Source organism: Antechinus flavipes, chromosome 3, assembly GCF_016432865.1.
Source record: "Antechinus flavipes isolate AdamAnt ecotype Samford, QLD, Australia chromosome 3, AdamAnt_v2, whole genome shotgun sequence".
NCBI classification, from domain to species: domain Eukaryota; kingdom Metazoa; phylum Chordata; class Mammalia; order Dasyuromorphia; family Dasyuridae; genus Antechinus; species Antechinus flavipes.
The window spans coordinates 510695067-510708410 of NC_067400.1; the positions used below are offsets into that span (position 1 = coordinate 510695067).

The 13344-nt window shown below is 38.5% G+C and overlaps 1 protein-coding gene across 1 annotated transcript in view; it reads left to right on the forward strand.

Moving 5' to 3' along the window:
- ZBTB16 (zinc finger and BTB domain containing 16) overlaps window positions 1-13344 on the forward strand; it is a 239738-nt gene that overhangs the window by 114709 nt on the left and 111685 nt on the right. The window contains exon 3 of the mRNA XM_051987006.1: window positions 4976-5073. Coding sequence (XP_051842966.1) covers window positions 4976-5073 — 98 coding nt within the window. The remainder of the gene's footprint in view (window positions 1-4975; window positions 5074-13344) is intronic.

Below are 13344 nucleotides of genomic sequence, written 5' to 3' on the forward strand. Positions count from 1 at the left end.
GAATTTTCATCCCAGTGTTATATCCTTGGTTTGGTCATTTGACAGTTTCATACATCTATTTCTCCAGATCCTAGGAAATGCATGAAGAACTGGAAGTAGGCAAGGCAAATTTCTGAGGATGCGATGCACAAGATGCAAAGAGCAATGTTTTTAGTGTATTTAAAAAAAAAAGGAACTTTTTTAATGCCAGAAATTCTGCTCTTTATGGCACATAACCATGTGTTTTATGATGACAAAGTTGCATGTGTTACATACAGTGAATACTCAGAGCTTCCAGTGGGCTAGTACCATATATGATGCTCAATCTCTAGCCCTGGACGTGTAGTAGTAGTGTAGGATTAATGTGGATTTTCAGCTAGCATTGATATAGTGTTTTATGGTTTTCAGAGAACGTTATAAATGTTAATCTCATTTGAGCCTCACAATCACCATGAGAGGTAGATGGTGTTATTATTCTCATTTGTAAACTGAAACACAGAGGTTGTGACTTGCCTAGGGTTCCACATTTAAGAAATGTTTGAATCTGGATTTGAATTCAGTTCTTCCTGATTGCAGTTCCAGCAGTGCTTTGTTCATCCCCTCTGTGTTCATAAATGCCTTTTTCTAGTTTTAATGTTTGATAAGGAAAGAGGAGTGGAGAAAAAATTAATGGTGCCGTAGAAAAGTTCCCTGCTGTTCTTTTGGGTAAATAAAAGGGAAAACTAAGTAAGGGATGGAAACCAAGTGGATAAAGGAGGAAACTGATGTAATCTGGGTTGGAGAAGCTTCCAGGCTGGGATTCTGGAATTCACCTAGGCTCTCTGTCTGATTATTCCAGTCAATCTGACTCCTTTTCACTTCCCCAAAACTCAGAGATGGATGTGACTAGAGACCATCTAGTTTAACATGTACCTGAGCAAACATGCCCTTCACGCCATATCTAGCAGATGGCCATCTGGTTGCCAGAGAGCTGGAACCCCCTACCTCACAAGACATCCAGTTCCTCTATCTCTTAATTGCTAAGATTTTCTTCCATGTGACTCCCTTTGCCTTTTTGCAATTTTTCATCCATTGCTTTTGATTCTTTTCTCTGAGAGGAAGGGGGGTCAGTCAGAAAATGTCTGATTTCTGTTTGACATGATGGTCCTTGAAAACAATTATCATGTCTCCTGCAAGATTCAAAGATTTTTAACTTGGCGTCTGCTAGATAACTATTTCAAAATAATTGTTTTCCAAAGTGTTTTATGCATTCTGAGAAGGGAGTTTGTAGGCTTTTCCAAACTGACTGCCAGAGGGATCCAAAACTCAGTAAAAAGGTGAATGCTTCTTATCTAAGATTTATCTTCTTGAAAATTCAGTCAAACCTTATGGCAGGGCACATAAAGTCTTTCACATCATGGTCACTGCCCACTTAGATGCTCTCCAACTTACTAAGATTCTCCTTGCAGTGCTTAAAATTCAACATATATGTTGTCTCCCTTTGGAGGGAATTAAAAAGGATAAATGCTATATGCTGGTTATCCCCAAAAATTTTAGTGTTGTTTTAAAGCCTGACATTTGGGGATAGGGAGAAGAGGAAGCAATGGTCAGTCCTCCCCTTCCAGTCCCTGAGAGACTCTTTCCGCTAAGGACCTCTTAACTGGTCCCTCATTCTTCTGGTCTGAGATGCTGTCTGTCCAGTGTCCACTCTCCCTACAATGTCTTTCCGTTTCATCTCACCCCTGTCCCCAAATGAGCTATCTGCCTATAGACACTTGCTTCATTGGTTACTGAGGGTGAACTGTAAACGGCCCCTTTTAGGGGACATTTCTAATGTGTAATTTAGAAAAATTTAACTAACTATGGGGAAAATGTAGAAAATCTGATGCAGGACGAATAAGTCTCTAGTTATCACCTGTTCCTGTGTGGGGAAAGAAGAGTTTTAAAACTTATTTTGCTTATTTAAAAAAAAAGAAGACAAGGAAGGGATCCTTGGGTGGGGGAAGGTTAAGTAATAAGGCAAATTGTGGAGCAGAATTTAAAGAGACAGCAGGGATAGGAAAGACATATGTATGGAGTGTGTGTGTATGTATGTATATATGTACATATGTTTATATAAGTATATTTTTTCTTAACTGTAGCTTGCTTGTGGGTGGCGGAGGGGATAAAAGGGGGAAAAAGAATAAAATTAATAAGATATACAACAGAGAACCAAAGACCAACTTACAAGGAAGTAAAGAAAAAAATGGACATTCATGAATATAATTTCTTCTAATAGATACACTTTCTTTATCTGGTAATTTGTTGTTATACATTTTGAATCCTTCCTGATCTGCTGGGCACATGACAATGTTCTCTTTTGTTTTGTATTCCTTTTCTGTTTTTTTTTTCTTATTGTTTTTGAAATATAAATAAATACATTTTAAAAATATTCTGAAGTCATCCACGTCAAGAATGTTCAGTTAAAATGTTCTGTCCCACAAATATTTCTCAATTTAGTTGTATCAACAGTGGCCAGACATTAGATAACATGAGGATATGACTTTGCAAAGCTTCTCTGAGAGATTTTGTGTGTGTGCGTGTGTACGTATGCATTTCTGATTGGGAAATCATTTGCCTTTAGCTCGGGCTAGGAGTAGAGAGTCCAAGTGAGCAAAAGAAAACAGTATGATTGGGAAAGAGTTTTGTGAACAGAACAGTATGAGATTACTGGCCGATGTCTTGGCGAGCCCTAGGTACTGGATCCTCTCTTGCAGAGTGAGAGTCCCCAAACTAGACACCTACAAGGCTTTTATTTACCTTGAGGTCCACATGGCTCTGACGTGACTTGTAATTACAGGATCTGAGAAGGAAGTGGGAGTATCACGCCTGGTTGGGTGTTACATTTCACTTAGGTGTATCGAAGCTGATTTGAACTGAACTCGGCCTCCTGATTATGGAGTTCTCTTTTACCCCTTCCCTTAAAAATAAACCCTCCCCCCCAAGCAACAATAATTAAATAAAACAATAAATGAATAAATAAACAATAAAAAATAAATATATCCTCTCAGAACCAGCTACCTTTATACCTCAGCCTTGTTTTATGGGCACAGCAACAGCTCCCAAACCTTGTTCCCCTTCTGATTGCAAGAGCTTTCAAGACTTGCCATTCTCTGGAGGGGGTTCTTTCTTCATACTTCTAGCTCCAACCCTATAACTTTGGGAACTAGGACTCCAATAGAAGTTACCACATAAGGCCTGAGTGACACAGGGCCTGGAGGAGATCCTGCAATAGCACAGAAAGGCCTAAGAACAGGAGGACTGGTGGGAGGAAAATCAGTGTTCTGGGCCAGATGGTCCAAATAGGCTTCTGTGAGCCTTGTAGTTTGTGGTTCCAGAGTCTGAACAAGCCTACACTTCTTGGCCCTTCCTCCCAACTCCCTGTTGGCAACATGGCTGTTTCCCAGCCTGCTTCCTATCAGCTTTCATAATACTAACTTTTGGTGGAACAGTGTGATCGTGAGAAAGAAAGAAGCCTATGATTGGGACAAGCAAGAGACTCAAGTTCTTTTTCCATTATAGTTATGAAGTCAGAGATTATAGCTTGTTGATCTCCGCTGTTTTTGTCACATCCTCACTTTATTTAGTAATTTATTTAATATTTATTTATTAGTAAAAAAAAAGGCTTCATATTATATATACATACATATAAATATATCCATATTCATCATACTTTATACTTAAAGGATTCTAGAATTGCACATGTTTAACACATATTGGGTTGCTTGCTGTCTAGGGAAGGGGATAAGGAGAAGGAAGGGAGAAAAATTTGGAACATCAAGTTTTTCAGGGCTGAATGTTGAAAACTATCTTTGAAAATAAGCTATTATTTAAAAAAGAAAAAAAGAAAACAGAAAACAGAAAATAAACAGGTTAAAGTGGCTAGCAAACAATAAAAAAGACTTCTACCAGTTGTTTGGATTTCTTTTCCTGTAATAATATTATCCATTTGTATAGCTGTCAGGTTCTAATACAGTACCAGTATAGCTAAGTGCAGAGTTGGTACTACTTGGTTTTATTATCCTCTTCTTTATGTATCTGCTTCTAAAAGCACAGGGAATATACCAACCTTACATGAGTGTTATGAAGGTAAAATAAGATAAATCTTTAATATCCTAGGTTTAGAGTCAAGAAATGACTTTAAAGGTCATCTCATTCAACCCTTAACCCCATTTTTTTTTTTTTTGCTGAGACAATTGGGGTTAAGTGACTTGCCCAAAGTCACACAGCTAGGAAGTGATAAGTGTCTAAGACTTATTTAATGGATGAGAAACTTTTGCCCAAAGAAATACAGTCACTTGCTCATGATCAGGCTGGGATTTCATCCCAAGTTTCTTGACTTTAAATCAGCAATTTTTTTCATTGTTATAGATGAAAAGTGTTTTCTAAAAGGTAAAAGTATTCTGTAAATGTACAGGGTGCTGTTACTTATTATGTTTCAGTTCTCATACCTCCATCTGTCAAAGTTTAAAATCTGGCACAGGATAAAGAGAAGGCCTCTTGGGGGAGGGGCAGAGAGAAGGAAACAATACCATTGAAACTTCTGGACAGTCCACAAGATGAAGGAGAATCTCAGTATCCACAAATAAACAGCTTTAATTTCTGATTTGCAAGAGAGTCAAGCCCAACTGTCTGTCCTGTATTTGTGTCCATTCTTCCCATTCAACTGAAATGGCTTTTTTTTCCCTGTCAGCTTCATTGGTGTCCTGATTTAGCCCCATTCTTTCTCCCATTTCCCCTGGTCAGGAAAGGCACAGGCTGATCCTCATATAGACTACTGAGTGCAATCTCGAATTAACAAACTTGGGGTCACTTCTATAATCTGGGAACCTTGTCTGGTCATATTTCCACCAGAACCTTTACTTCCTGCTTTTCCCAAGACCCCCAGTTGTGAGGGCCTCATGACGCCCAGTGATGGGATGGGGGTCTTGAGCTCAGGCTTCCCCAGCATTAATTTATGTCTATTTTTCCCTTGCAGGAAGCTCCACAGCGGGATGAAGACGTACGGGTGTGAGCTGTGTGGGAAGCGGTTCCTCGATAGTTTACGACTGAGAATGCACTTACTGGCTCACTCAGGTAGGTGGGACACCTGGTTATCAGCCACTGGCCCCTTCTCCTGCCGTCCGCCTGGTCTGAGCACCTGCAGGCCCTCGGACCAGAACTGCCGCTGTTCCAGTTTGCAGTCTGGGATTCCCTCAGTCCCCCGTGCCTCGTTAGAACCTTAGTTCTTGTCAGTGTGGGATGCCAGGATGGGTTATGGCCCCTTTTTAGGGAGAACAAAAGAACCCTGGCCTTTTCCTACCCCGCCAAGTTACCAGGCAGACACCTAATGGCATTCTCCCTCCTCCTGCTTGATAAAGAGCACCCTCCGCCAATTCATTTCTCCTCCCTGTGGGCTGCGGATGCCTTGGACCTGCCTGCCCTATCTTCTAGGGGTCCACTGCAGTTTCATTAGCAGAACAGTTAAAGAATTAGGTACTTACACTTTAATGAATCTGGCTATTTGGTTCAGGTTTTATGGGGGCCTTTCATTAAATGGATAGAGAAAAGTTGAATACTAAACTACTTATGGTGCTGCCTTTTACAAGTTAATTTTGTCTCCTTCCAGTTGTGAGCAATGCAGGCCTGATATTGGCTATATTGTTTGTTTAGGTATTTGGAAAGAGGATTGTTCTGTACCAGAAAGAAAAGAGGAGAAGTAGATAGATACTTATTACCTAGTAGGAATGTACATTTTCCCTGGTAGAATGAGAATTTACAGAGTAAACTAAATTCACCTGCCTTACCCATTGTTTTCTTCTTACCAATCCAGGTTTACAATGCTGAAATCTTTGTTTTCCTCCTTTGCTCCCACATCTAGTTCATTACTAAAACGTGCCATTTCCCCCCTCCATAATGCCTTATAGATCTCTTTGTCCCTGCTCTCCAATGCACTTTACTTTTCCTTTCCTGAAACATTCTCGGTCACGCTTCCCCCCTCCTACCCCCAAGTCTGTCCAAACTGTTCAAATCATCTTCTTTTGTAAAGTCTTCCTTGATTCTTACAGCTGGAAGTAATCTCTTAGGTCTCAGTTTAGCTTTTTCTATGTGCTTATATTTTAAGTTATATGGTAATAATAATAACAGCCAACATTGTAGGGCTTTGAGATTTGCAAAGCTCTTTATAAGTATTGACTCATTTGGTCCTCACAATTACCTCTGGAGACTGGGGCTTTTGTCATCCCCATTGTACAGGTCAAGAAACTGAGGCAGGCAGAGTAAGTGATTTGTCCAGCATCACACAGCTACTAAGTGTCTGAGGCTGGATTTGAATTTGGGTCCTAGACTCCAGGTCCAGGAAAGACCACATTTTACTGAGCCATATTATTGCCATTCATGTCTTATCTTCCATTAGGGCTGTAAATTCCTTGAGGGCAGAGAACTACAACCAACTCAGTCTCTTGAGTTTACAGAGAGTAGGTGCTTAATAAATGCTGGTTGAATTGAATTGAATTTCCCAGACACCCTTTTCAGTGTTGGTAACCTATTAAAAAGCTGATAGGGCCTTTCCATATGTAGATAAAACAGTTTAACTTGTACTTCAAGGCCTTTCACCAGCTGTCCCAAACTTTTTTCCCATAAATATAGCATACTGGTATAGCTATTTACAATTTACAAAGTACTTTTCAGAGAGAGAGATGGTTTTGGAGCTAGGAAGATCAGTGATCCCCGCCTCTGACACATACTAGCTGTGGGATCATAGGCAAAATTATTTCTTATCTTTGTAGTCAAGGCTACTCTGCTAAGAGTTGTAGAAGAACTGTTGTTAGAAGAAGTTTTTATTACATCAATAAAAGCAAAATTAAAAAGGAAGATCAAAGGAACAACTTAATAGTAGGAAAAGGAAGTCAGTCTGGTAGAAGGATGAAGTTCTATAGGCACTTCATGGAAACTGAGGCATGGTGTTAAAACCAGAAAAGACAGGGTCAAAACTAGGAGGGGAAATTCCATTTCCTCAGTGACTTTGTAATGGCCCATTTCTTCTACTGCACCTGTGATTTGTAGTAGAATACTGGACATTGAGCACATAGCCATTGGCTGACTGAAAGAAACATGATAGAGAAATCAATAGTTCAGTCTCAAGTATATCCCTTACTAAAAAACAAAATAAAATTAAAAAAAACACCAAAAACAGATCTGACAATACACTGATATAACACAGCAGGCTAAAAAAAATTCATTAACCTGAAAGAATGATGCAGGATGAAGAATATCTGATCAAAGATCAAAAAATAGCAGGAGAAATAGAAGTCATGATGTGATAGGAATCTATTCCTGACTACCTGGCCAGTTGGAAACTATTAATAATGTGTGCTTTACATAAATGGTCAAATAGGCATAGAAGCTGAATGCTGTTTTGGTGGGTCTCCTCAACTATATGAATATTGGCAAGAAAACTTCAGACTCTTTGCTTTAAAAAAAAAAAACTAAATCCTATGCTTCTGCCTTCTTAATAATTTTGTCTTTCAGAAGACTGAGAAAAGTTGCTTAGGGAACCACTTTCCAGATCTGATTTTGGGCAACAGAAAGGATTGGATATGGAAATAATAGGAACCTTAGGAAAAAGCAACTCATGTTTTCTTAGAGTTCATGACAGATAATAAAAGGAGTCCTTGGTTTTAGAAAAATGTGTAGAGGTCAAAGAAAAGAGATAAGGTTCTATGATGAGAGATTTTAAAAGAAGACCAGCTGTAAGAGGAAGGTTCCCAAGAGAAGAATTCTGATTATGAAGTAAAAAGAAAAAAAAAAAAAAAGAAAAGGGAGCATTACCGAAAAAGATTGATGTAGCCACACTAGGCTTTCTCTGAAGAGTTCAAATTTCACAGGCTCATAGAATTTAAGGCTACAATGAACCTTAGAAATCATCTAGTCCAAACACCTCATTTTTATAGATAATTTTTAGAAGTTATTTCCAAAAAATTGTTGCTGTTTTTCAGTCATGACCCTTTTGGGGCTTTTCTTGGCAAAAATTCTGGAGTGGGTTAGCCATTTCCTTCTTCAGCTTATTTTACAGATGAAGAAACTGAGGTAAACAGAGTTGAGTGGCTTGCTCAGGGTCACACAGCCAGTATTTTAGGCTAGATTTGAACTCAGAAGGAGGAGTTTTTCTTATTCCAGGCTCTGCACTCTCTCTATAGCACTACCTCCCTAACTGCCCATTCAAAAGATTAAAGCAAATACAAGTAACAAAGGATTGATGAAAAAGAGAGTTATGAACCTCTAAGATTAGTTAAAAATAAAAACTTGTTGGCAATAAGATGAAGATGTTGTTATGGATCTTTGATTTCAGCCCCTTTTCTCAAGGAGCTTACATTCTAAATAATTCTACATAATACAGAAGGATTCAGGAGTCAAATGCAAATGTCCTGTGGATCTTAGGGTACATTAACAAAGCAGATAAAAATGCATCTTTTGTTTCTACTGATAACATTTTATATTTCTGATTTTGAACCTCTTGACAAGTAGCAAGGACTTTTCTGGGAGCACCTATAGAAACTATTATCCCAGTACATCTCCCTGATAGTGGCTTCTTGGGGTGAAAGCAGGTCTGGGGTCTGCAATTTATAGCCTTAGAGTTGCTTGGGCACAAAAAAAGTGAGAAATGGCTCACTCCTGATTATGTAGTTGATATATATTAGAGTCAGCTCTTGAACCCCAATCTCCTGAATCCAAGGCTGTTCATCTATATCAAACCAGTCAAGATGAATGGAATAATAGTAACAGAAGGACAGAACAAAATCCATTTAATTCAGCAAGAGTCCCTTAATGCCTACTGTGTGAGAACACTAAGCCCACAAATATAAATGAGCAGTATAGATTTTCCAGTCTAGAGGTAGAAGAGGAGATTTTGGAACAGTACATAGTTAACCATGTTAAAAGGGAGGGTATCATAAGTGAAAAGACAAACCAGTTGCAATATGAAATTTGTGGAGGGAACAATTGCTTTCATAGCCAGGAAGAATGGAAGAATGGGTCAAGGAAAGAAAGCTTCATGAAGGAAGTAGCATCTGAGAATCTAAAAATAGAATCTCATATTTTAGCTCTGTCTTTTTCAAGGAGAAAATGGGAAAGATCTTCAAACTAGAGAGGGTAGAATAGAGAGAGTTGAAAGAGTTGAGAAAATTGAAACCTGGGATAAAGTGAAAAGATAGTAAGAGAGCTCTTAGCTACCATTAATGAGTTCAGATCTCCTAGCTCAGATGACACAAATATCTCTGGATATGGGGGGAGGGGGGAAGAGGGGAGCGATGTGCAGATGGAAGTGATGAACCATTATTTTTAATCTTTAAGGAATCATGCAGAGTACTCTATAAGCAAAATGCCCTGATTTTTGAAGAAGGCAGGAAGATAAATACTTAAAAAACTCTCTATGCCAGTGAACTTGACTTCAATTCCTAGAAAAAAAAATTCTAGAATGGATTATTAAAGGGGTGGTTTGTGAACACTTAGAAAGGGAAAATGGTGTTCCCAATGAGTCATAATGAATTTGTTGGGTTATTCTTGTATGAATTGTAATTCTGTCTAAAAGGAAAATAAAAAATAAAACTGGAGGATTAAAGAATTACTAAAGATATGTGTAGATGGATTTCAATGAGGCATTTGATAGTTTTTTGTGATATCTTTATGAAAAAAAGATAGAAAAGGGTGGCTTAGATGATAACACAAGTAAGTAGATTAATCCTGGGAGTCTCAGTTTTTATTAGTGGATCATTGTCAACAGAGGAGGTCCTTAGGGGAATAAGTATCCCAGAGTTTTATCCTTTCCCTTTTTATTCAATATTTTTAATCAAAGATTTGGATGAAGGCATTTCTATCAAATATCTTGTGAAATGACATGTTTATCAACTTTTCAGATGATATGAAGCTGTGAAAGATAGCTAATAAATTCAGCAATGGAATTGTAATCTTAAAAGGATCTAGACAAGTTAGAACAAGAGACCAGATTTCCTAAGATGAGATTTAAGAGGGGCAAATTTAAAGACTAACATTTGGACCAAACAGTTATAATAATAATGATTGATGATGATGATTGATTGATGTAGCTAGCATTTATATATGTTTAAAAATTTCTGAAGTGCTTTCCAGTTATTCTCTCATTTAATCCTCAAACCAACACTGGAAGAAGGGGCTATTTTTATAAAACCTTATTTTACAAATGAGGAAACTGAGGTAGGCAGTAATTAAGTGACTTGCCTAAGGCTGTATAGTTAGTGTAAGTGTATTTATATGTGTATGCATATATGTATATATCTCTATGCTTATATATGTGCATGTATACACATGCACATGTAAATAGTATAAGTGTCTGAGAACAGATGTCAATATGGTATTAAAAAAAGAGTCCTGGATTTTTAGTTAGGACAGATTGTGGTTAACATTCTGCTTTAGGTGCTAATTGAATGACCTCTGATGCTGATTTAGCTTCAGTTTCCTCATCTATAGGATGATATTAATAATACCCACAGTGTTTGTCTCCTAGGATTGTTTTGAGGCTGAAATGAGATTATGTATGTAAAGTATTTTTCAAAATTCAAACATGTTTTATACATGTCACTTTTTCATATGAAAAAGAACTGGAGTTTTTGGTTGAATACATTGATACAGTAGATATAAGAAGCCTATTATGGCCTTAGGCTTATAAATACATTGTTCATAATGAGAGATTTTCAGTAGTTCCATTATTTTCTTCTTTTGTCAGACTATAGCTGTCATACAAGGTTCAGTTCTGCATGTTGCTATTTCAGAAGGTCTTGGAGGAATTGTAGAGTAGGAGAATAATTCTGATCACTCTTACAGACTTTCTAATAGTCCTCCTACATATGGAATTATATACCTGAAGCTGACAGGGGCCTTAGAGATAATCAAATTCAACTTCCTTATTGGAGGTCTTGAGCCCAGGGGGCTAATAAATTAGCTACCCAATATTGCATAGGAAATGAATGGTTAGAGCTAAGTTTGAAACCCAAATTTTCTGGCCTCCAGTCCATTGCTCTTTCTACTGTAGTATATCTCTTGTTCAAAGTAGGACAAGTAGGATGGTGAGGTAGTTAGAACCAGCATGCCTTAGGAAGATCACTTTAAGAGATTCAGTCTTAGTCTTCAAACATTTGAGGGGTCATCTTGAAGAAGAAAGGGATTCATTAGATTAATTCTGCGTGGCTTCAATGAGCAGCAGTATTAGTATATTTGAGGAATACAGAGGTCCCATTTGAGTTTTGCATATGGAAAAAATTTCCTAATAATTAAACTTCTTCAAAAAATAGTATCAAAAGGTAATAAATTCTCCATTGTTTCAGAGATTTAAGTGGTGATGGGAAGATTCCTTGTCAGAATGTCATAGAAGGAACTTGTACTCCAAAGTGTATATGTCAGATAGTGGACATAAGGCTTTTCCAGTTCTGGAATTCTCTCATTCTAAGTTTGATTTTTTTATAATTCTCAGTTTAAGCCATTCTGAATAGGTCACTAGTGGTAAGCTGGAATCTGTTACCCATCTTTTCATGCCAGACTCATCTAACAGTTAATATTGATAGCACATCACTAGTGTCTGAACTTTGGAGAATTTAGAGGAAACACAAAATAACCTGGAGATGTGTTCATAGAAAAGTGATTGCAAAGATTGTGTTCTAGTTTGTGATGACAGATAATGTCGAATTTACTGTGGGTCTTAGTAAGTTTATTCTGATTTCTCCCTTCTCTTAAATCTCACACACATGTATTTATTTGTTTATTTTGTTAAATATTTCCTTCTTACATGTAAAATCTTGGAAATAAATTTTAGGTCTGAAGCCGGCAAACCTAAGAAAATGTGTTTGGGCAAACTTTGGGTCTTATGTGAAGGGATAAATGAATTCTTATTCAACACGAGAATGCCTTCTCTTATGAAGCAGTCTTAAGTGAGCTACTAATCCAAGACTGCCCTGAGAGTTGATGGTCACAGAATAGGAATAATCAGTGATGGTCAACCCCAAATTTTAGCAGCAGAAATTGAATTTTACTTGTTCCTACTCCTTCTCTTAATGTTTGATGCCAGAACTTTTAAAAATATGGAATCAAGGACATGTTTTCATGCTGCTGAAACAGAATTTATTTATTTCAGCAGAAAGAAGGCTTCACGCAGGGCACTCATTCAGCTTAGGAGCTGGTTTTCACCTTGTTAGCATGAATGGACAGGGGAAGAGTGCCGGACTTGACCCTACCCATTTTCCAGCAGTGGAAACAGAGTTAGAGATTGCCCCAATTTTCAGGGCGGGGAGGTTTGGTTTGGTGCTGGGGTTTTTGCCCATAGTGATAGTCTGATGCTGCCCTTGGGCTGGAGTGAGTGCCCTTTTTCACTCCAAAATGCTGCTCCTCGGCACATCCTGGGCACTGCCCTGGTACAGTGTCGCCTCTGTTCCTCTGAGCTCCTAGTGCATCTTGTTTGCATGTTAGCTCTCCTTCCCTTCCCCCATTCCTTCCCTCCTGCCCCTCCCCTCCTTTTTGGCGAGCCCTCCCTCTGTTTGTTATTGTAGTTTTGGCACGGCGCCAGCCCTGGCTGAACGCCAGGCTTGTGGGTACAGTATGTACAGTGAATGCTGAGCCAAGTTTGTCATCATAGAAGATTAATTTTTTTTTCTAATCTGGCAGGGGTGGGGTGAAGGAGGAGGCAAGAAGAGGGTTGCTCTGATACTTGAAAATAGACCACAGTGAATTCCAGGGCAGTGTTATTTATGAAAGGAGTAAGACCCCCTAAGCTTGTCTCTCCTCTCTCTTTCTCTCTTTGTCTCTCTGTTTCTCTCCGTCTCTGTCTCTATATCGCTGTCTCTTTCTGTCTCTGTCTCTCTGTCTCTCTCTCTGTCTCTTTCTGTGTCTATCTTCCTCTGTCTCTCTGTCTCTGTCTCTCTCTGTCTCTGTCTCTATCTCTCTCTCTGTCTCTTTCTGTGTCTATCTTTCTCTGTCTCTCTGTCTATGTGTGTGTCTCTGTTTGGCTCTGTCTCCCTCTGTGTGTGTGTCTCTGTTGGGCTCTGTCTCTCTCTATCTGTGTGTGTGTGTGTGTGTGTGTGTGTGTGTGTGTGTGTGTGTGTGTGTCTGGTTGGCTTTGTCTCTCTTAGTCTCTCTGTATGTGTGTGTCTCTGTTTGGCTCTGTCTCTCTCTGTCTCTTTGTTTTTGTCTGTCTGTCTCTTCTTTTTCTTCCCCCTTCCGATGAAATCGGCTTGATGTGAAGTCTTATTTTCAGTGACAAGCATATTAAATTTACACTCCTAAATCAGTTTTCATTGGGTTGAAATTGACAATTTGTTTAATTAGAGGTTTGCCCTATAGAAGGCC